Source organism: Pelophylax lessonae (assembly GCF_965119305.1).
Source record: "Pelophylax lessonae genome assembly, chromosome: 1".
Taxonomy (NCBI): Eukaryota; Metazoa; Chordata; class Amphibia; order Anura; family Ranidae; genus Pelophylax; species Pelophylax lessonae.
Genome location: NC_138768.1, coordinates 74,419,997 through 74,443,657, shown reverse-complemented (window position 1 = coordinate 74,443,657; position 23,661 = coordinate 74,419,997). Strand labels below are relative to the sequence as shown.

The window sequence follows — 23,661 nt, the reverse complement described above, 5'->3', positions numbered from 1 at the left end:
TCAGTTTTGCACATTGAGAGACTGAAATTTTTGCCCATTCCTCGAATGGGTTGAAAAAGTTCAAGGGGGCCGAATACTTTCGCAAGGCACTGTACAACAATTGTCTAGCAATTGCAACACTTTCAAGCAACATTTGATTGCAAAAACAATGAAAACATCCATCCAACCACCATCATCCCTGCCATATACTATAGATATGCTGTATATTGTTTATGGTACTGGTATTGCTTCGATCTGCTACATCTTGTCATCCAAAGCTAACTGAAAGCGGTTGAATTGTTTTAGCATTGTTTTGTGTTTTAGTGACAGTAAAGCTGACCATAGACCGGCCAACTTTTGATCCGTGTGTGGGCATCTCTGTTTGACAGAAGTCAATTATTAGATTGACTCCTGTAAACCGGAAATGTTGGAAATTTTTCTTAATCAGAGGCTGTCAGCGTCCTGCTGTCAGAATAGAATGTCTTAGTGGGGGGGGGGGGGGGGATTCCTCCATCCACCTCGCTTATGTAGATGAAGGAATCTAATTCATTAAGCCTTCTGGCTGAACAAAAAAAAATGGCCCATCTTTAGCCAGCTTTGGAAAAGCAAAGGTCACATAACTTACATTGTTCTGCAATCAGGACTGTGACTCTCTGTGATGGGGCCACATAGCAAAACCAATATTTAAATCTACAAACAAAAATAAAATATTGCAACTTACCTGTCCTTTGACGCGGTGGCGTCATTCGTTTTTATTTTTTAGGCTAGGAACATTTTCAGATACAGAAAATACTTGTTGATCTTGCCATGAATGCAGTGTCCTTGTCACTTCCTATGAGCTTAAAGCACAAATAACCTTATCTTACTCTAATGGAAATGAACAAATGCAGGACATATTAGTAGTCCAGTCTGACAACCATGGCTAATCCATAGATACAGTGGAGGAGTGTAGCTACCCTAGGGCTGGAAGTGTGTTGGTTGCAGGATTACAGGTGAAAATAAAGGAAACAAATGTGGAAAAATTAAAACGAATGCAACCACCACATATGAGAAGTAAGCTGCAATATATTACATTTTTTATATAGACTTAAATCAAGGTATTTCTTTTTCTATATCACATTGCTACATTGAACAATACATATACAAAGTGTGTGAATTTGTTTTGCAGGGCGTAGGTGGAGCCATTCAGTATCCCAAGAATTTTTTAAAGGAGGCATTTGAAATTATACGGGGGAAAGGAGGTGTATGCATCGCAGATGAAGTAAGTATTGTTTTCTACAGATTATTTTTAAAGGCAATTTTTTTTTTTTTTTTGTGGATAGATTTAGGAATGGTAAAAACCTATTGGGTTTGTTCTGTTTCAAATGCTGCTTTATGCATTGACATACCTTCTTAGACCCAGCCTGTCTGGACAGTATGGTCACCTGCTGTCTTGGCACCATCCACAGGCAACTTCAAGCGGAGTTCCACCCAAAAGTGGAATTTCCGCTTTAACCACTTAAGCCCCGGAAGATTTTACCCCCTTCCTGATCAGGGCCTATTTTGCGATTCGGCACTGCGTGACTTTAAAGGACAATTGCGCGGTCGTGCGACTGCGACGCTGTACCTAAACAAATTTGACGTCATTTTTCTCCCACAAACAGAGCTTTCTTTTGGTGGTATTTGATCACCTGTGCGATTTTTTGATCATGCGCTATAAACAAAAAAAGAGCGTCAATTTTGCAAAAATAACAATATTTTTCACATTTTTTTATATGAAATTCCCCAAAAAAAATGTAAAAATCAAAATGTTTTAACATTTTAGGCCAATTTGTTTTATGCTACATATGTTTGGTAAAAAAAAATAGCAAAAAGCGTATTTTGATTGGTTTGCGCAAAAGTTATTGCGTTTACTAACTAAGGGAAAGATTTTTGTAATTTTTGTTGTTTTTTTTTTAACGCGTAATGGCGGCAATCTGTGATTTTTTTTTGCGGGACTGCGACATTGCGGCGGACAGATTGGACCCTTGACTGACATTTTTGACACTTTTGGGGTTACCAGTGACATTACTACAGTAATCAGTGCTATACATATGCACTGTTACTGTAAAATGACGCTGGCAGTGAAGGGGTTAACTTTTTTTGAGAGGGAGGGGTTGTGTGTGTCCCTAGGGGCGTGCTTCTAACTGTGATTGGCTGTGGCTTGATGTGTAGGAACAGTGATCAACAGTCCTACATAGTAGAACCGTATGATCACTGTTCATACAAAGGGGAGAATGACAGGCTGCTTGTTTACATCAGCTGCCTGCCTTTCTCCCGCTCTAATGGACGATCGCAAGTGCCCGGCGGACAGTTTGCCTGTGAGGGGCTGACCGCCGCAGTATATGTACCTGCGGCGGTCGGCAAGTGGTTAAGGACTCCTCACCCCCTTACATGCCACATTTTGCATGTCATTTTTTTTTGGGGGGGGGTACCTAGTTTTGACAGGTACCCACCTCCCACCACCGCTCGGGCCGCCTAGGTGACTGGAGCTGAAGTTCTCTCCCCCTCCCTGCATTCTTCTGGGACACGTCACAGGTCCCAGAAGATTGCCTGGCATGCACAGTGTGCACCCGGCTTTGAAGCCGCAAGCTGTCACAGCCTGATGCCCACACTTGTGATGCTGGTGCCGGTGTAACGTTAAAAAACCATACCCCGTGAAGAAACCATACCCTCGTCACTTCCAGTTTTTATAAGAACATAAAGTCTTTCCGAAGCCCCGTCTCTGCAAATAAGTAACACAAACTTAGGAAAGATGAAAGAATTGGGAAGGATATAGCTAGCACTAAACTAAGGAGAGGAAAGAGGATAGATAGAGGAAGATACCAAAATCACGATAGAAAACAAGTTTGAAGTGACCACAAACACCACTAGATGGCATCAGAGTACAGAAAAAAATTATGCAGTTCAATCCAAGACATAAAAATGGGGCAGAACAGGATCATCTTGTAAAGCATGTAAGGTGCACATGCAGAAAGAACGACTTCTACCCAAGGTTTAAAGTGTCCGTGGGATACCACTATGTACACAAAAATCGAAATGCTGTAAATATAACTGACCGCTGCAATGGAATATTATTCAGTCTTTTAACCACTTGCCGACCGCCGCACGACTATTTACTGTGGCGGTCAGCCCCTCACAGGCAAAGTGACGTTGGTCTACGTCGCTAGCCTGTGAGGCTTCTAGGGAGCGAGCGCGCGCCGCCGGAGGCGCGCTCCCGCGCGGTCACGGACCCCCCCCGCACGTGTGCTCTTGCGATCGTCCGGGACACAGGAAGAAAGGCAGGCGGCTAATGTAAACAAAGCCGCCTGTCATTTTTCCCTGTGTAAGAATGGAGATCAGATGGTTCTACTATGTAGGACCGTTGATCTCTGTTCTTACACATGTAGCTATGTCCAATCACAGTTAGAAGCACGCCCCTAGGACACACTTAACCCCTCCCTCTCCAATACAGTTAACCCCTTCACTGCCAGTGTCATTTTTACAGTAACAATGCATATGTATAGCACTGATTACTGCAGTAATGTCACTGGTACCCCCAAAAGTGTCAAAAATGTCAGTCAAGGGTCCGATCTGTCCGCCGCAATGTCGCAGCAACGCAAAAAAAATTGCAGATCGCCGCCATTACTCGTTAAAAAAAAACCAACAAAAATGACAAAAATCTTTCCCTTAGTTAGTAAACGCGATAACTTTTGCGCAAACCAATCAAAATACGCTTTTTGCGTTTTTTTTTACAAAACATATGTAGCATAAAACAAATTGGCCGAAAATGTTAAAAAATTTAGATTTTTACCTTTTTTTTGGGGAATTTCATATAAAAAAATTTGAAAAATATTGTTATTTTTGCAAAATTGACACTCTTTATTTGTTTACAGCGCATGATCAAAAAATAGCGCAGGTGATCAAATACCACCAAAAGAAAGCTCTGTTTGTGGGGAAAAAAAGAGCAGCGTCGCACGACCGCGCAATTGTCCGTTAAAGTCACGGAGTGCCAAATCGCAAAATAGGCCCTGGTCAGGAAGGGGGTAAAATCTTCCGGGGCTTAGGTGGTTAACCAGAAAGCAAGTAGTTGTACGAGAATACCTGGCTTGCATTCTGGGTTCTAGTTCATCCCAAAAGTGTTCAGTAGGGATGAGGTCAGGCCTCTGTGGAGGCCACTTGAGTTCCTTAACACCAAACTCATCATAGGCGTGCACACAGGGTGTGCCTGATGTGCCTGGGCACACCCTAATCTCCCCATGTGCATTAGCATTACCGCTCTGTGTGCTGGCAGGAAGATGGGAAAGATCTCCCTCTTATCGGCTCAAGAGATCAATGTGCCAGGGTCATATATATATGGACACACACACACGTGTTTGAGCTTTAGGGTGCACACTCTAATACAAAAGGCTATGCACACCTATGCAACTCATGAAGCCATGTCTATATGAGGCTGGCTTTTTGCACAGGAGTACAGCCATACTGGAGCAGAAAAGGGCCTTCCCCTAACTGTAACAATAATGTTAGAAGCGTAGCTCTACTGCTAAGCCCTTAGAAGGGGTGATACACAAGGAGGCATGGGTGGAGTGTCCTCATTTCTGTCCGATCATTAAAGTTTTTTTGAGCTACTTGAATTAGCCGTGTGAGGCTTCACATTTATACTAGTGGGAGTTGTCTGGGGAGCGATGGATCCCATAGCCAACCACACCTGTGGCTGAGGTGGATGAAGCACAGGACCTATGAGCAGCACCATGGGATTGTGAGCACTGTTGCCTAAATTATCTTGCGCTTCAGCAAACTTTGGTTATATAGTGTAGGTGTGATAGTCAGGTGCCCACAAACTTTTGGCTACATAGTGTATATACACTTATACTTTTTGTTTTGCAAATAAACATGACATTTTAAACATCAAAAAATGACTACGTGACCCATGATTCTGGGAATGTGGGTTTTGTAAGGCAAGAACAGCATTAGCTGTTACCTTTCCAACACTCTTATTTAAAAATCCAATGTTGCCCCAAAGAGTGATGGCCACGACCCACTCTCCTGACTCATTCCCTTGTGTGTGCAATACACAGAAATTGCATGCAACAGAATTTTTCCAGCAGGTTAAAGGAGAGACGGGAAACCTGGTGGAAAAGTAGCTGAGAGCTCTACCTGCTGGCTGAGACCATAATTGCATAAAACTAGTATTGAATATTTCAGGATTAACGGACAAACAAAAAATAAGTAAAAATAAGCAAAAAAATAAGCAAAAATAAGAATTTAATTTCCCATTCCTGACTAAATAAAAAATAAAATATATGCAACCCACTGTAATTAATAATAATAATAATAATGCATAAAAATTGTGATATTTCTCTTGTAGGTTCAAACTGGTTTTGGCAGGACCGGGAGCCATTTTTGGGGGTTTCAGACTCATGATATCATGCCTGATATTGTGACTATGGCGAAGGGTATTGGCAATGGATTTCCTTTGGCTGCCGTTATCACCACAGAAGGTGAGAGAATCAGTAATGTACTACAAAGAATTGTAATTGCTTATCACAGCTATCATAGGTGTCAGCTCACATAACACAACCATTTCTCCTGCTATCTGTGGCCTTCTGTCAAAGCATAGATTTTCAGTTCACAAGTGTTCTCACATATGTTTATTGTTTCTTTTTCTGGCCGTATTTTTTATGTACAGCAACTCACAAAAGTGAGTACACCCCTCACATTTTTGTAAATATTTCATTATACCTTTTCATGTGACAACACTGAAGAAATGACACTTTGCTACAATGTAAAGTAGTGAGTGTACAGTTTGTATAACAGTGTAAATTTGCTGTTCCCTCAAAATAACTCAACACACAGCCATTAATGTCTAAATCGCTGGCAACAAAAGTGAGTACACCCCTAAGTGCAAATGTCCAAATTGGGCCCAAAGTGTCAATATTTTGTGTGACCACCATTATTTTCCAGCACTGTCTTAACCCTCTTGGGCGTGGAGTTCACCAGAGCTTCAAAGGTTGCCACTGGAGTCCTCTTCCACTCCTCCATGATGAGAGGTGGATGTTAGAGACCTTGCGCTCCTCCACCTTCCATTTGAAGATGCCCCACAGATGCTCAATAGGGTTTAGGTCTGGAGACATGCTTGGCCAGTCCATCACCTTTAACCTAAGCTTCTTTAGCAAGGCAGTGGTCATCTTAGAGGTGTGTTTGGGGTCGTTATCATGTAGGAATAAGGCCCTGTGGCCCAGTCTCCGAAGGGAGGGAATCATGCTCTGCTTCAGTATGCCACAGTACATGTTGGCATTCATGGTTCCCTTAATAAACTGTAGCTTCCCAGTCCCAGCAGCACTCATGCAGCCCCAGACCATGACACTCCAACCACCATTGCTGACTGTAGGCAAGACAAACTTGTCTTTGCACGCCTCACCTGGTTGCTGCCACACACACTTGACACCATCTGAACCAAATAAGTTTATCTTGGTCTCATCAGACCACAGGACATGGTTCCATGTCCTTAGTCTGCTTGTCTTCAGCAAACTGTTTGTGGGCTTTCTTGTGCATCATCTTTAGAAGAGGCTTCCTTCTGGGACGACAGCCATGTGGACCAATTTGATGCAGTGTGCAGCGTATGGTCTAAGCACTGACAGGCTGACCCCCTGTAAGGTAAACCGGATTTCCTCCACCAGAAGGCCAGTACGGACTTTCGCTCACACCCATGCACATTGCACACCTGCACTCACCAATTAGCATTTGGCTCCCAGTGGCCTATTTAAACTGCTCTAGTACTGTGAGCAGTTGCTGAATGGTCTTCAGCTTGTCCCGTGTTTCTGAGACCTGATCTGTTGTTACTACTCACCTGTGTATGACCCGGCCTGCCTTTGGACTTTGCCTCTGCCCGTGCTCCTGCTCTGTTGCTTACTACCCTGACCTTTGGCTTGCTTAAACGGATCTGATCTGCCTGCTTACCTTGTACCGCACTGCCTTGCTGTTATCGACCTCGGCTTATCTTCTGGACTTGCTTGCTTGCTGGTTCGGTACCTCACTGCCCGGTTTCCGCAGGCTACTGCTCCCACGCTTTGGTGCCAAGCTGCCACTGCACCCTGCTCCAAGGACTGTGACTACCAGCTGTACCCACCTATGGAGTGAACACCACCAGCTAGCCGCTACGGCACTCGTGCCACTCCTTGCCTTACACTCTCTGTTCCCACCTTCAGGAGTGTCAGGCGGGAGGAGCAAGAGAGGCCTCCACAACATTCCAGTCTTCACCAGGTACGTGATAGTACCATTCAGCCATGACTGAGACTGGAGGAGGCTCCTCTCTGCTTGAGGCGGTGTGCCAACAAATCACAGCCTTAATCCAAGTGGTGACCGGACTCCAGGAGAATTACTTCCGGATTAAAGGTCGTTTACGCTCCCTGCCCATTGTATCTCAAGCTTCTGTATCTGGCACTTCAACTACTGTTGCTGCTCCAGCTCCTGCACCTACAGTAATGGTTCCTCCCCCGGAGCCTCGGGTACCTACCCCGGAACGCTTTTCAGGAAATCTCTATAAGTTTCGGGCCTTCCGCCATGCCTGCCAGTTGTATTTCGAATTATAACCACAAACTTTCTCCCTTGAATTTACTAAGGTGGGCTTTGTCATTTCTCTCTTGCGTGAGGAACCACAGTCATGGGCTCATCAGCTTCTGGAAAAGGCCAGCCCAGTTCTTGCATCAGTCTCTTCCTTCTTTGAAGCCATGGCCCAGATCTATGATGATCCCCAACGGACCTCCACAGCAGAAGCTATTCTACATAAACTCCAGCAAGGGCTTCAGCCTGTGGAGGACTATGTTGTTAAGTTCCGCAAATGGAGTTCTGACACTGCCTGGAACGATGCAGCCTTGCAGTACCAGTTTCGTTTGGGTCTTTCAGAGGCTCTTAAAGATGAACTTGCCAGACTAGATCCACCAACTACGCTCTCAAACTTGATCCAGCTTGCTATTCAGCTTGATCGCAGAATCCGAGAGAGGAGGGCAGAAAAATCTGGCAACATTACACCTACATGGACACCAGCAGCACCTGTATCCCCAGTTCCGCCACCATCCTCTTCAATGGTGGAGTCTGTTCAGTTGGGACTTTCTCGTTCACCTCTGTCAGCCAAGGAAAGACTTAGACGCAAGCAGAACAACTTATGTCTTTACTGTGGGGGCATTGGTCACTTTCTGCGTGACTGCCCGATAAGACCACGTAAGACTGTCCTTGTTTCTGATACTTCCAGATATCCCCTGAAGAGCATCTCCTCTCACCTTTTGCTGACTCTCTCCCTGCAGCTACCTGGAGGGAGCATCCAAACTCAAGCCATTATTGACTCCGGGGGCCTGCAGTTGTTTTATGGACAATTCATTTGCTGAACAACAATAGGTCCCACTGCAAGCTAAAATGCAGCATCTGAAGATTCATTTGGTGGATGGCTCGAATCTCAAGTCAGGTCCTATCACACAAGAAACGTGTCCGCTACTGGCAGTAACCTCCTCTAATCATTCAGAATACCTAACCCTGGACATTATCCCATCACCTTTGTTCCCCATCATCCTGGGCATTCCGTGGTTGCAGGCAGACAATCCCCAAATAAACTGGGAGTCTGGAGCTGTTTCATTCCCTACCACCTACCTTCCAGCAACACTGTTTTCCCAATACGGTCACTACCTCGGCCCCCCTTATGGAACTGCAACCAGAGACTTCAGTTTCACAATATGTTCCATTAGTTTACCATGATTTCTTAGATGTTTTTGATAGGAAGAATGCTGAGGCCTTACCGCCCCATCGATCGTACGATTGCCCGATTGAACTGTTACCCGGGGCCGAGATTCCATTCGGACATATTTTTCCCCTATCAGAACTTGAGCTTGAGACATTGCGCCTATACATTAATGAGAACCTAGAAAGGGGATTCATCCGTCCATCCACATCCCCCGCTGGGGCTGGAATATTTTTTGTTGAAAAGAAGGATCACACCCTGAGACCCTGTGTGGACTATAGAGAGCTAAACAAAATAACAATTAAAAACAGATACCCTCTTCCTCTTGTTCAGTGGCGGTTCTACATTAAATTGCTCCCCGGGCAAGACTCCCTCCCGGCGCCCCCCCCCCCCCCCCAAAAAAAAAAAAAAAACAACATGACAACATAATAATAAATGCAGAGTGCCACAGCAATGCCCCCAATAAAAGCAGAGTGCCACAGCAATGCCCCCAATAAAATCAGAGTGCCACAACAATGCCCCCAATAAAAGCAGAGTGCCACAGCAATGCCCCCAATAAATGCAGAGTGCCACAGCAATGCCCCCAATAAATGCAGAGTGCCAAAGCAATGCCCCCAATAAATGCAGAGTGCCACAGCATTGCCCACAATAAATGCAGAGTGCCACAGCAATGCCCCCAATAAATGAAGAGTGCCACAGCATTGTTGCCCTCAATAAATGCAGAGTGCCACAGCATTGTTGCCCCCAATAAATGCAGAGTGCCACAGCATTGTTGCCCCTTTTCAATGCAGAGCGCCACAGCACTGCCCCCTTTAATGCAGAGCGCCACAGCAATGCCCCCTTTAATGCAGAGCGCCACAGAAATGCCCCTTTTCAACGCAGAGCGCCACAGCACTGCCCCCTTTAATGCAGAGCGCCACAGCAATGCCCCTTTAATGCAGAGCGCCACAGCAATGCCCCCTTTAATGCAGAGCGCCACAGCAATGCCCCCTTTAATGCAGAGCGCCACAGAAATGCCCCTTTTCAACGCAGAGCGCCACAGCAATGCCCCCTTTCAATGCAGAGATGCCACAGCATTGCCCCCTTTAATGCAGAGTGCCACAGCAATGCCCCCTTTAATGCAGAGATGCCACAGCATTGCCCCCTTTAATGCAGAGCGCCACAGCAATGCCCCCTTTAATGCAGAGCGCCACAGCAATGCCCCTTTAATGCAGAGCGCCACAGCACTGCCCCCTTTAATGCAGAGCGCCACAGCAATGCCCCCTTTAATGCAGAGCGCCACAGAAATGCCCCTTTTCAACGCAGAGCGCCACAGCAATGCCCCCTTTCAATGCAGAGATGCCACAGCAATGCCCCCTTTAATGCAGAGCGCCACAGCATTGCCCCCTTTCAATGTGGAGATGCCACAGCATTGCCCCCTTTCAATGTGGAGATGCCATGCCAGAGTGCCAATTTTCAATGCAGAGCGCCAGCGTCCGTGCACAGCACTTACCTCCCTTCTCTTCACGTCTCTTCAGTCCTCCCGCGGCGCCTCCTCCTCGGCCAATGGCGTGGGGTTTGCCTTTCGGCCAATCAGGAAGCGGGAGGACCCACTCCCTGATTGGCCAGGAGGAGGATCAGTGTGACAATAGTGAATTTTAATTCGCTATTGTCACACAATGGGTGGGCTCGGGGGGAGCAATGCTCTGCTCCTCGGCTCGGCTCGGAGTCGGCTGCGGCGGTTTTAGGCATGGGCGAACGGGTCTCGGGCGGTCCGGTACCATTTGATCCACGGACTGGTACCGGTCCGCGGCCCGGGCATGCCGCCCCCAACGTGTTATGAAAAAATGCCGCCCCGGTCGGCTGCCCCGTTCGCCCGTGCCTAAAACAGCCACTGCTCTTGTTCCAGAACTTTTCCAGCGGTTCAGAACAGCAAAAGTGTTCACAAAGCTTGACCTTCGAGGTGCATATAACCTAGTAAGGATCCGGAAGGGGGATGAATGGAAAACAGCTTTCCGGTCCCGCTTTGGGCATTTTGAGTATTTAGTCATGCCCTTTGGACTGTGTAATGCCCCAGCAACCTTCCAGCATTTCGTCAATGATATCTTTAGGGACTTCCTTGACCTTTTCATGATTGTGTACCTTGATGACATACTCATATTCTCCCCTTCCATTGAAGAACACCGGCTGCACGTTAAAAAGGTTCTCAACCGTCTCCGGGAACATCGGTTATACGCAAAAGCTGAGAAGTGTGAATTTGAGAAAGAAACAATCCAGTTTCTGGGGCTTATTATCGCAACATCAGGCATTGCAATGGACCCACAGAAAGTTAGTGCCATTCTTGAGTGGCCAGTGCCAGCAGATCGAAAAGGAGTCCAGAGATTTGTTGGATTTGCTAACTTTTATCGTAAATTTATCAAGAACTTCTCAGCTATCATCAGCCCCGTCACACAGCTTACCAAACAAAACACCCGATTTCAGTGGACTCCAGCAGCGCAACTCGCCTTTGATAAATTAAAAGCTCTCTTTACATCAGCACCAATTCTGCAACATCCTGATCCTGCATTACCTTATGTCCTGGAAGTCGATGCCTTGGAAAATGCAGTTGGTGCTATCGTATCTCAGCGACAAGGCGCTAAGTCTCTTCTACATCCAGTGGCTTTCTTCTCAAGAAAACTCAGTCCATCAGAGAAAAATTATGATGTGGGAGACCGTGAGTTACTCGCCATCAAGTCCACTCTGGAGGAATGGCGTTATCTGCTTGAGGGAGCAAGTCATCCAATCCTGATTTTCACGGATCATAAAAATTTAGAGTATCTCCGTACAGCTAAGCGTCTAAGACCCCGTCAGGCCAGGTGGGCTTTATTTTTTTCAAGATTCTCATTTCACATTACCTACAGACCTGGTTCTAAGAATGGGAAATCTGACGCCCTGTCACGTATGTTTCTGGAAGAAAAGGAAGCTACTCAACCTGACACCATCCTGTCCTCGCAAAATTTTCTGTTACTGCAAGGAGATTTTGTGTCACAGCTCAAACAAGCATCAAAGGAGGAAGGTCCACCATGTGACTCACAATTGCAAGAACAGGATGGGTTGTTCGTCCATGAGCAACAAGTTTTTGTAACTTCAAGTCTTCGCCAGTCAGTCTTAAATTTATGCCATGACCACCCTTTGGCAGGGCATTTTGGGATGCGCAAGACTCTGGAACTTTTACAACGGTCTTTTTGGTGGCCTAGCCTGAGGTTGGATTGCCAGGATTACGTAAAGACTTGTGAAACCTGTATTCGAAGCAAAGGAGACAAGACTAAAGCTTGGGGCCTATTAAGGCCTTTGCCCATTCCTACCAGGCCCTGGGAGATGATTAATATGGACTTTATTGTCGAGCTCCCACTATCTGAAAACTTTACTTCTATTTTTGTGATCATTGATAGGCTATCAAAGATGGCACATTTTGTACCAATGATTGGAAAACCATCTGCTCCGGAGACTGCAAAAGCATTTGTCAAAGAAATAGTGCGGTTGCATGGGGTTCCTCAGAGCATAATGTCTGACTGAGGGGTCCAGTTTACGTCCAAATTCTGGAAAGAACTTTGTAAGGCTCTTAAGATTGAGACATGGTTTTCTTCAGCATATCATCCCCAGACGAATGGTCAGATGGAACGAACCAACCAGACCCTAGAGCAATACCTTCGGTGTTTTTCTTCTTTCTCGCAGGATGATTGGGCTTCACTCCTTCCTCTAGCAGAGTTCGCTTACAATGATTCTGTCCACTCGGCTACTGGTCAAACTCCATTCTTTGCGAACTTCGGATTCAATCCTTCTTTTTTACCTGATGCAGTCTTTGATTTACCTGTTCCAGCGGTCCAGGAGCGACTGAGGTTTCTACAAAGCAACAATAAACTTCTGCAGGAAGCTATTGCCAAGGCTCAACAAGACAACAAGAAATTCTATGATAAAAAGAGAAGGGGTGATCTGGATCTCAAGCCAGGGGACAGGGTTTGGTTATCAACCACTAATTTGAAGATGGCCTGTCCTTCCAAGAAATTGGCCCCCAAGTACATCGGCCCATTTGCTGTAAAAAGAATGATAAATCCGACAGCTTATGAACTTTTTCTACCTGAGAAGTACAAGATTCACCCAGTTTTTCATGTGTCCCTGCTAAAGCCTGCTGTACCAGATCCCTTTCCTGTCCGTAATTCAGCATGTGTAATGTTCCAGAAGACTGTTAGATATAGCTGCCAACCAGGGCCACTGATAGAAATCATGGGGCCCCATACAGCCTACCTGATAGGGCCCCCTTCAGCCCCACCCTCAACCTCACCCTGGCCCCTCCCCAAACCCCGCTTCGAAACAATAATTGCATGTAAAAATGGGACAGGCAGGTTGTACCCAAGTCGATCTATCACTTGGGTACAATCAGCCTGCCAATATATGGTTCAAATCCTAGCCGGTCCCTGCTAAACTGTGATTGGGCTGTGATTGGCTACAGCTGATAAACATGTTTCGGCCAAAAATCATTGGCCAGGACCTGCTGACGAAATCTCACTGTAGCCAATGATAGAGTGGGTTAGCAGCAGACAATTTCATGCACGTCCCTAACCTGGAAAATGTTAGGGTTGGGTTCACACTGAAGGTCTGATCAGGTACGCCTGTCTATTTTTCAGGCGGACCCGATCTGACCCTCCATTCACTACTGTAGAGCGATGGATCTAAATGGACTTGTGAATTGCGCCTACCTCCAATCCGATCTGCTAACCAAAACGGAAGGGGATCTGTTCCCCTGTAGCGGATTGGGTTGGAGCGCAGTCTGGTGTAAATAGACAACCAGTTTGTTTACACCAGCCATCCTTAGAGCAGACCGGGCTGTGTCCGTGTCCGCTCTGCATAAGCGGAGTGGACATGGAACTGTCATCTGCCCACTCCGCTTAGCGGGGGATCAGCAGACAAATTCCCCGCTGAACATATGGATTCGGATTCCGCTCCCTGCAAAAGAAGCCTTGATAACACACAGCAACACTGGCAGGTTACAATTATCAGCATTATGATAACACACAGGCAGCAGTCAGCAGGTTCCCTGTCACAGTGTGTCACATAGCATGCCTGTTGGTTGCTGACCTTGTTAACTTATGACCAATCAGTACCCAACAGCCATGTTATGTGACACACTGTGACAGAAAACCTGCTGACTGCTGCCTGTGGGTTATAGATGGTGACATTATAGTAATGTACAGTGCAGTAAATCTTTCACCCACCCGCAAGCATCCCTGTGCTGCAGCAGCCATGATGATTTCCGGCTTCCCCTCTCCTCCTGAATGCTGTCAGCTGCCTGCCACCGCTGCCAGTATAGTATGCACTCAATACTTGGTCGGGCTCCTTTTGCCCTTTTGCATGAATTACTGCATCAATGCGGCTTAGCATTAAAAAGGTTGTAAACCCTCTCTTGGACCTTGTACCTATAGGTAAGCCTTTAATAAGGCTTACCTATAGCTACTGTAAATATCTCCTAAACATGTACCGTTTAGGAGATATTTACTTCTAATGCAGCCGATGACCTCATTGGTGCATGCGATATTAAAATATACTGCACTATGAGAGGTTTCTCTCATATGTGAGTCACATTTAGGCCTCATGGACACTGCTGCTGATAAATGGACATTTAGGAGCAATTGGTAGTTTTTTCAGCAGTCCCTAAACTCTCCTCTATGTTATCTTATCAGTCTATGTACACTGAGACATTTATAGTTGTTTAGAGGCAGTTGAGTTTAGTAGCATTTTTTTAAAGCAAAAATTGCGTTCAGTCAGATGTTTATAGGCATTTGAAACACCAAATGCTTGTAAGAGCCGGTTCACACTACTCCGACTTGGGACACGACTTGTGTGCCCTCAAGTTGCCCCAAGGCTCTTGTCATCACAAATTCAATGTAAATGAATGAGAGACGTCTTAATATGCACTACTGAAGTCGCTCCGACTTCAGAAAAGGTTCCTGTACTACTTCAAGGCGACCTCTATCCGACTTGTGCACATAGACTTCAATGGGAGTCGCCTCCAAGTAGATCCTTATCTATTTTCAAGCGACTTGTTATCAGACTTTCCAGGAAGAAAGAGATTAGCCAGGCATTCCCCACAGACAAAGTCGCCTATCATTTAAGTCTCTTCAAAGTAGTGCACAAGTCTCTTACAAGTCTCTAAACATGTCTCTTCAAAGTCAAGCTAAAAAGTCGCTCCTTCATGGGGCGACTTTCTGGTCGCGGTAGTGTGAACCGGCTCTTACAGCGTGCAAACGTGCCTAAACACAGTATTTTGCGCTTATAAGTGTTTTTGTTTATAGGTGTTTTCAATGGGGATACATTTCTGACCATTTTACAATGTAAATGTTCTAAACGCAAAGGCTGATAACGACGCTAAACGCGGCATGTAAACATGTCAAAGCGGACATTTTTAACCGCGGTTATTAGCTGTCAAATTCCAGCATTCAGGAGAGGTTTTCAAACATCCCATGTACATGAAGCCTTAGAGTCTGTTAAAGGCCCAGGAGCGCCGTTTTGTTGTCTCTGGGTGCAGAGGTGTACCTAGGGTCTCCAGTGTCCTTGGCGAGTAGCTGTATCGGCTGTTCACTGCTAATCACTGCTAACACTGCCAATTTGTTTGCGCCCCCCCCCTCAGCCTGCGCCCCTGGCGGGCGCCAATCTCCCTGTGCACTTGGGTTTGTGACTGTATCTGAGTGGATTTGCGTGGATCTTCAGAGCCTGATGACAAATCTTGCCGGTTAAGACTAAGCAGAGAGCTCTGTATGACTTCCTGTTGTGGGGGTCATGATGCTCTAGTGAGTGAGCTGCATATCTACAGCTTGGTTACAATCACTCATTCGGTGTCAAACTATCATGTTTGGATTCTGATTTTGGACAATTTTTTTTTACATTAATCTTTTATGGTCACCTATGGTAATGTTATATTGAGTGGTGAAACTGTTGCACACAGATAGTGTTTGGTGGAAAGGAGAGCACACAATTTTTTGGGTAGCACTTTTATATATGTAGCACTGCCCCCTAGAGGACTGCTGAAGATTGACACTTTTGGATTCCCCTGGGTACCTGTAGCAACTGTTTGCAGAAATCTTAATGCTTTAAGTTCTTGGCTCAGTCAGTGATCAGTCTAGGGGTTGTTGTTTTTGTTGTTTTATTTATATTGGGATAGAAGAAGGGATGAGTGGGATACTCCAAGTGTTAACTATTCACATCTCAGAGGACTTTTTAACTTGAGAATGCGGAAAGGCCGCTACTTCATCCTGCCACTTGGTAAGTGTTCCTATTTGGATTTCTCTTCAGGGTACTCCCCCAGTACCCCCTTTCTCTGTGCTAGCTGGCACCCGTCCACTGACTCTACTCCCAGAGTGGTCCCCTTCCTGGGCAGACCCCTGAGCAAGATCCTCTGTACTCACGATACTGTTTTTCCAGATTGTCGCAGTGCTCCAACTCCTCCAGTCAGCTCTCCTGGACCTCTGGGTTCAGCCTCACACCAATGGCTCTCCAGGCCAACGGCCTGTGACCATCACCAACTGCAGCAGCAGAGGAGGAGGCAGCTGCCACCCTCCTTCTGGGACTTTGCTTCCCGCCAAAAGACCTCCACCTCATGTGCCCATGACTTTTTATACCCTGCCTTTATATAATGCACCGAGACCAACTGTCCGCGCCAATCCCTGGGGCAGTACCGAAAGCCTGTGCATCATTGGTTAGGTTTCCTCCAGCATCCAATGTGCCTCCCCATTGGATCAGCTGAGGACACTCCCTAAGACCAGATGAATCACACACTGGGTACACTAAGCAGACCTGACTCACAGATCCTGCTCTCTGTTAAGCAGAGACCAATATAGATTTTGCCTACTGCTCCCCATAGGCAGACAGAGCCAAAACTATACTCTCTACCTTGCACCTGACTAGGCGGGTGCTACATATATATTTCTAGCATATAAAATAATTTTTTTCTGCACTACGGTAGTGCGCTAATATGGGAAATAAGAGCGCGGATGTTAACTTAATCTATAGTTATATTTCATTGGTTTTACCAAGCAGGGTGCCAAGCAGTTCGTCACAAGCACATTCCACAACAAAGACTCTTAGGCTGCATTCACATGTCAGCGTATTGATCGCGGGCAGAATCGCAGAGATTCCGCCCGCGATCCAGAAATCATTGCAAATCGCGGGACGCCTGTGAGTTGCCCGTGATTTGCAATAGCACCCCAAACGCTGTGCGATGTTGCAGCGATTTCCACCTGCCGAATCGCGGTAACATCGCGCAAAAAAAAATCGCGGGACGCATTACGCCCGAAAAAGTACAAGAGCTTCTTTGGAGCGTAATGTGTCCCGCGATTTTTTTGCGCGATGTTACCGCGATTCGGCAGGCGGAAATTGCAGCAACATCGCACAGCGTTTGGGGTGCTATTGCAAATCACGGGCAACGCACAGACGTCCCGCGATTTGCAATGATTTCCGGATCGCGGGCGGAATCGTGGCGATTCTGCCCGCGATCAATACGCTGACATGTGAATGCAGCCTTATGATCCATTGCTCTTCCCTCAGTAATCCTTGCAAGAATGTGGTCCCCTTAGAAACCTTCACAGGTGTATACTTTTTGAAATACAGTATAGTATGTGCAGCACTGGTGGAGGCCCTCAAACCTATTCTTTACAAGTTCCTATTCGCTAGCCCTCCCCCTTCTAGTCAGCTATTGGCTATGTGTCTTTGTCTATGTTCTGTAAAGTCAGAGGGTCCCATGTGTAGAGCCAGACAGACCACAGTCTAGGGTTCTGTTGCTGGGGACCATTCACCCCTGTCTGCTCCAGGGTGTTACTTTATTGCATATGTTAGCCACCCATTCCTGCACTGTGTATTATCAAAATGTGCTTTATGGGGTTTACAAACCATATTATGTTAAGAGAGAAACACTTTCCTTGATGTTACATGTTAGGCCTAGAGATCAGGTTTTCATAGTGTAACTGCAAAAGTCCACCTGTGCGCAGAAACCCTGGCCGTCCTATATCCCAACTGGAGCAGATATCTCTCCAGTTATAAAAATAGATCTACATCTCTGCAGTAGATGGAAAGAGATTATTATATATAAACCCTCTTTCCATTCTGCCCATAGTTGTATCATCCTGTAGCTGCCTGTTCTCCTCCAGCTTATATTTACATTTGCACCACTCTGTCAGTAATGGCCAGCCTGTATCTATCTCAACACATGTGCCCAAGTCAGCCATAGTTTTCTATAGCTGGACCTACCACATGTACACTGAATGCAATACAGGCTTGAGAAGAATAGGATGCCGGAAGATGAAAAGGATCTCTGGAAATTGGTTACATCTGTTTCTACATATTACCGTAATTTTACACATTTGTATTCAGAAGGGACCTTAAACTGACTGTATACACTCATCATTGTAGGTAAGGCAAAAAAAAGGGCCATGGGTCAGCCTTGGCTATGTGGGAAAGTGAAGTGGGAAATATTACTTCTTGATATATACCAATTTCCAATGTGTTTACTAATAAAGAGAGTAGGATTTATATACCAGATTGGCCCACTGACCATCTCTTTCTTTTGCAGAGATTGCAAGCTCTTTTACCCAGGCTGCCTACTTCAACACCTTCGGTGGCAATCCTATGGCAAGTTCTGTGGGCTCTGCTGTACTGGATGTAAGCTTTCAGTTGATGTCATTAGATATATTTGTGAAAAATAAGAATTGTTTAATTTTAGCGCAGGGCTATATGTGCAGTGACCACATGATATTTATCAGTGATGGATCTACCATTTTAGCATATATATATAGCATATGTACTGTCTGCCAGGCCCATTGCCGATCTGGCTGTTGGTGGTGGGCTGATATTGCAGCACCAGATACATGTATGCAATAGCTGGGGATTATGGTAAAGCTATACAGATGAAGACATAATAGTCCAGCAGCTTCATTCTCCCTCAGAATAGTGATGTGATTACACATTCACTATGCTACCAAAAGAATCAGGACGCCTGCCTTTACATGCACATGACCTTTATTGGCATCCCAATCTAAACTGGCCATACACTGGCCGAAAAAACATTCAAACTCATTTTCGAAAAACGAAAAATCGGCCATGAGAGCAGAAGATCGTGCCATCATGTAATGACCGAATTTGGAATGATAAATCGTTCAATGGTCATAAATGAATCAATTTTTTATTTATTTTGTCACATATAGTGCAAACAGTTCGGACGAGAAACACATTAAACCTTTCAATTTATCGTTCATTCGGCAGAATTTTCCAAACTGTTCCTTTGATTTTTCAGCTCTGAAAAGTTAAAAACCATTTTCTATGTGTGCCCATTAACTGGACGAAAAACCAACTAACAGACCAAATGACAGATTTTCGAACGATTTTTCGGCTAGTGTATGGCCAGCATTAGTCCGTAGGGTTCAGTATTTAGTTGGCCAATTCTTTGCAGCTGTATCAGCTTCAGCTCTTCTGGGAAGGCTGTCCACATGGTTTAGGAGTGTGTCTATGGGAATGTTTGACCATTCTTCCAGAAGCACATTTATGAGGTCAGGAACTGATGTGGACGAGAAGGCCTGGCTAGCAGTCTCCGCTCTAATTCATCCCAAAGGTGTTCTGTCAGGTTGAGGTCAGGACTCTGTGCAGGCCAGTCAAGTTCTTCCACCTCAAACTGGCTCATCTGTGTCTTTATGGACCTTGCTTTTTGCACTGGTGCGCAGTCATGTTGGAACAGGAAGGGGCCATCCCCACTGCACTACTGAATTCCGACAGGGAGGTTGAGCAGAAGTTGTTTGGTAGATTGTCTTCTGTTCAACTGTAATGGCCACCATATATATGTTACCATGTTACATATAAAAGAACCCCTTTGTTTTGTATTCTCCAGACTATTGAAGAGGATGGCCTGCAGAATAATTGTGCTGTGGTTGGAACCCATTTGTTATTGGAGCTGGCAAAACTACGGGATAAGTTTGAAATTGTTGGAGATGTTCGTGGAAAAGGACTGATGATTGGAGTGGAGATGGTAAAGGACAAGGTAGGAGCTATAAAATCCTGTATTATCCTATGTTTTATGCGTACCATAAAATTTAAGGAGTTAAATTACCACTTGCCGACCGCTCCGCCAAAGATTTGCTGCGGAAGGCTGGCTCGGCTGCACAAAACGACGTAGCCCTACGTCGGTCGCGATGTGGTGCTGGGGGGCGAGCGCGTGCCGTGGGCATCGCACTCGGCAGCAGGGATGCCGCGATTGCCGCCGGGCACCCGTGATCGCTCCCCTCTGAAAAAGGATGGTCAACTGTTGTAAACATAGCTGACCATTCTTCTCTCTGAAATGATCATACAGCACCTGTGATCCTTCTACATACTGTAGGATCACAGGTCTTTATGGTCATTTCACAAGCCCCTCCCCCCACAGTTAGAAAATACTCCCCTAGGCTCACATTTAACCCCTTGATCACCCACTGTGTTAAACCCTTCCCTGCCAATGTCATTTTTACAGTAGCAGTGCATATTTTTAGCACTGATTACTGTAATAATGTCACTGACCCCCCCCTCCCCTCCCCCAAAAGTGTAAAAAATGTCAGTTAGGGGTCCGATCTGTCCGCCGCAATTTCACAGTCCTGCTAAAAATCGCAGCTCGCCGCCATTACTAGTAAAAAAAAATTAACAAATAATAATGACATAAATCTTCCCCCCGGTTAGTAGACGCGATAACTTTTGTGCAAACCAATCAAAATACACTTATTGGGATTTTTTTTACCAAAAATATGTAGCAGAAAACGAATTGGCCTAAAAGGATGAAAAATTTCGATTTTTACCTTTTTTTTGGGGGGGGGGGGAATGTTATATAGCACAATGTGAAAAATATTGATTTTTTTTTTCCAGAATTGTCGCTCTTTTTTTGTTTATAGCACAAAAAATAAAAATCGCTGATCAAATACCACCAAAGAAAGCTCTATTTGTGGGAAAAAAAGGACACCAATTTTATTTTGGTACAGTGTCGCACGACCGTGCAATTTTCTGTTAAAGTAACGCAGTGCCGAATCACAAAAAATGGCCTGGTGATTAAGGGGCAGACTTGTATAAAGTACTCGAAATTTCTACTTGAGTAAAAGTACAAGTGCTCGATCAAAAAATGACTTGAGTAGAAGTGGAAGTGCTCGCAGAAAAAGTTACTTAAGTAGAAGTACTAAAGTATTCAACATTTTTTTTACTTAAGTATTGCAAGTAGTTTTTTCAAAAAATTTGCTACTTAAGTACTAAAAGTAAAAAGTACCAGTAGTTTTGAAAAAAAAATTCTACTCAAGTACTGAAAGTAAAAGTACAAGTACTGTGTTATGTAGTTATTAAAGAAATAAGTCAAAAGTTTGAACATCATATTGTTTTTATTATTTCAAATGATTTATTCAAATGATTAACCTGTGTTTGTTAGTAGTTTCTTGATGCACTTTAAGCGCTGTAGCACCATTTATTTGTTTGTTTCATATTTTCTTTTTATCGGAAAGATTTGGTATAGCAGCTTTTATTATACACAGCCTTTATTTTTGTATGCGCTGATTTACAAATGACATTATACACATTTTTTTGAGCTTTATGAAACCTGCCATCTACTGCTCTGGCAGTGGTAATTTTTTTTAAAGTAACGAGTAACTATGCAGCACAAAAAAAAAATACTTAAGTAGAAGTATCGAAATCATCGAAAAAATGTAGTGAAGTAAAAGTAGAAGTAGGAGAAAAAAATTCTACTCTAGGAAAGTACAGATACCGCATTTCGGTACTTAAGTACAGTACTTAAGTAGTTCTACTTCGTTACTATACATCTCTGTTAAGGGGGCAAATCCTTCCGGTCCAAAACCGGTTAAAGAAGATTCCTCAATCATCACTCCCTTTTTGCCACACCATAGGATACACATTATTTGATTGGTTATGAAAGGCTGAATTAAAAATTATAACTTGTGATTTTCTCTGAAAAGGAGCAGAAAGAAAGAGGGAATGTATAGGAACATACATGGAAAAGTACTGCTCTTTAACCAAAGAAAATGGGGGCTTAGCTGAAGTGAAATCTAAGAGAAGCAAACACAAAATGAACAGCACGCCAGAATTATTATCCCACACCTGCATACATACTGTGTGACATTACCAAGACCCAGGTCTCATGCAGTAATTAAATAAATCAAGTTTATCCAATAAGAATTATCACAGCAGTAATAGTCTCAATTAAGCCCTAATAAAAGTCTCATTACACAAATGTCACTTATTTTTTTACCCCAGGGGACCAATATGCATAATAAGTGCAAATGTCTGCTGCCCTTACATCTTGCCATATCATGTACCTGGTACTTTGACAATAAATTCTTCTTGTAGGTTAAATTTCTTAAAGTTCCTTCTTGGCGGTAAAAGGCATACATAAAAAAAAAAGTTGATCAATTACTAGTATAGAAGAGAAGCTGTATAGCTACGGAGAAGAGAGAGTATCCAAAGTGGTCTTTTTACATTTCAAGGCAAAAAGTTTGTGGATGCTTGACCATCCCATTCCAAAGTCATGGGCATTACAACTATACCAGCCTCCACTCTTATGGGAAGGTTTTTAACAAGATTTTGGAATGCGTTAGTGGGAATGTGTGCCTATTGAGGCAATAAGGGATTTGTAAGGTCAGGAACTGATATTAAGCAAGAAGAACTGGTTTACAATTGGCATTCCAATTCATTCCAAGGGTGTCCACCATTGTTGTGCTCAGGGCTCTGAGCCGGCTGTTTGAGTTCCTCCACACCAAACCCTCTACATCATATCTTCATGGAGTTGGCTTCTCTATATATTGAGTTACCCAGAGTACAGTCTACAATATCCTAAAATAAAACTAAAGTACAGTTACATATACAAAGGTCTAGTTCTGATGAGTGATCTGTGGATTTTATTATAGATTTGTTGATTTCTTATAGATTTGTATCCCAAAATTCTGATCAGTGCTTTGGTAATCTGTGGGTTTCTTGTATTTAGAAAACACTCCAACCACTGCCAGCAGAAGAGATGAGCCTCATCTGGGAAGAATGCAGAGACAACGGGGTCCTGCTTGGCAAAGGAGGACTATACAGTAATGTAGGGGAATAACCTTTCATTAAGGCTTTACAAGCCAGATATTTTGCTATATTATCCTGTGATAACTACACTTATTTTGCGTTATCTCTCTGCAGGTATTTCGGGTGAAACCTCCAATGTGCATCACAAAGGAAGATGCTGATTTTGCTGTAGCCGTCTTTGAGAGAGCACTAATTAAACACAAGGAGACAATATCAAGATGATCTAAGAGATCTTAGATTGTAAGCTTCTTGAGGGAAAGAACTGATGGGACTGATGTGAATGATCAATATTTAGGCATTGCGCAAATTGTCTGCGCTATATAATACCAGTAATAAATAAATAATTGGGAAGTATCTCAAGTCAATTCATCCAGTTCTCATTCAAGGCATCTAAAGTCAGAAATGGAAGATTCAAACCAGCACTGGAAGATAACAATTACACAATAAAACCTTGAATCTAATTATGTGAGGTGTGGCAATTCATTCCTATTTAAATACTATAGGGAGCAGGGTAGAAGCTGTTGTTTTACTTCCATTGATAGCGTGATAACATTATTACCCCAATTAGGACTTTTAAGGTACCGTAGATAGGAGAGTAGTAGAGAGTATAATAATAAGTAGATACAATTTATCAAAATTTTATTGTAACACAGTCTAAAAACATGACAGATCAGTAGAACAATCACATCATAAAACAATATATTGTGATAAAAACAAGACATAGTTGACAAAGAGCACCCTGAAACTCGGATCTGTTGGAAAACCAAGCTGGCCAATGTGGTGTAGAACAGTGGTCCTCAACCCTGGCCTACAGGGCCACCTAACAGGCCAGATTTGCAAGATAACTGAAATACATCCCAGGTGATATCATTTGC

The 23,661-nt window shown here is 44.3% G+C and overlaps 1 protein-coding gene across 1 annotated transcript in view; it reads left to right on the top strand.

Moving 5' to 3' along the window:
- Positions 1 to 23,034, top strand: part of LOC309544999 (alanine--glyoxylate aminotransferase 2, mitochondrial-like) — a 99,847-nt gene extending 76,813 nt beyond the window's left edge. Inside the window, exons 9-14 of the mRNA XM_082244062.1 lie at positions 1,148 to 1,240; positions 5,345 to 5,477; positions 18,285 to 18,373; positions 19,593 to 19,742; positions 22,707 to 22,805; positions 22,901 to 23,034. Of these exons, the coding sequence (XP_082100188.1) occupies positions 1,148 to 1,240; positions 5,345 to 5,477; positions 18,285 to 18,373; positions 19,593 to 19,742; positions 22,707 to 22,805; positions 22,901 to 23,008 (672 nt within the window). The 3' untranslated portion in view covers positions 23,009 to 23,034. The remainder of the gene's footprint in view (positions 1 to 1,147; positions 1,241 to 5,344; positions 5,478 to 18,284; positions 18,374 to 19,592; positions 19,743 to 22,706; positions 22,806 to 22,900) is intronic.
- The last annotated feature ends 627 nt before the right edge of the window (positions 23,035 to 23,661 follow it).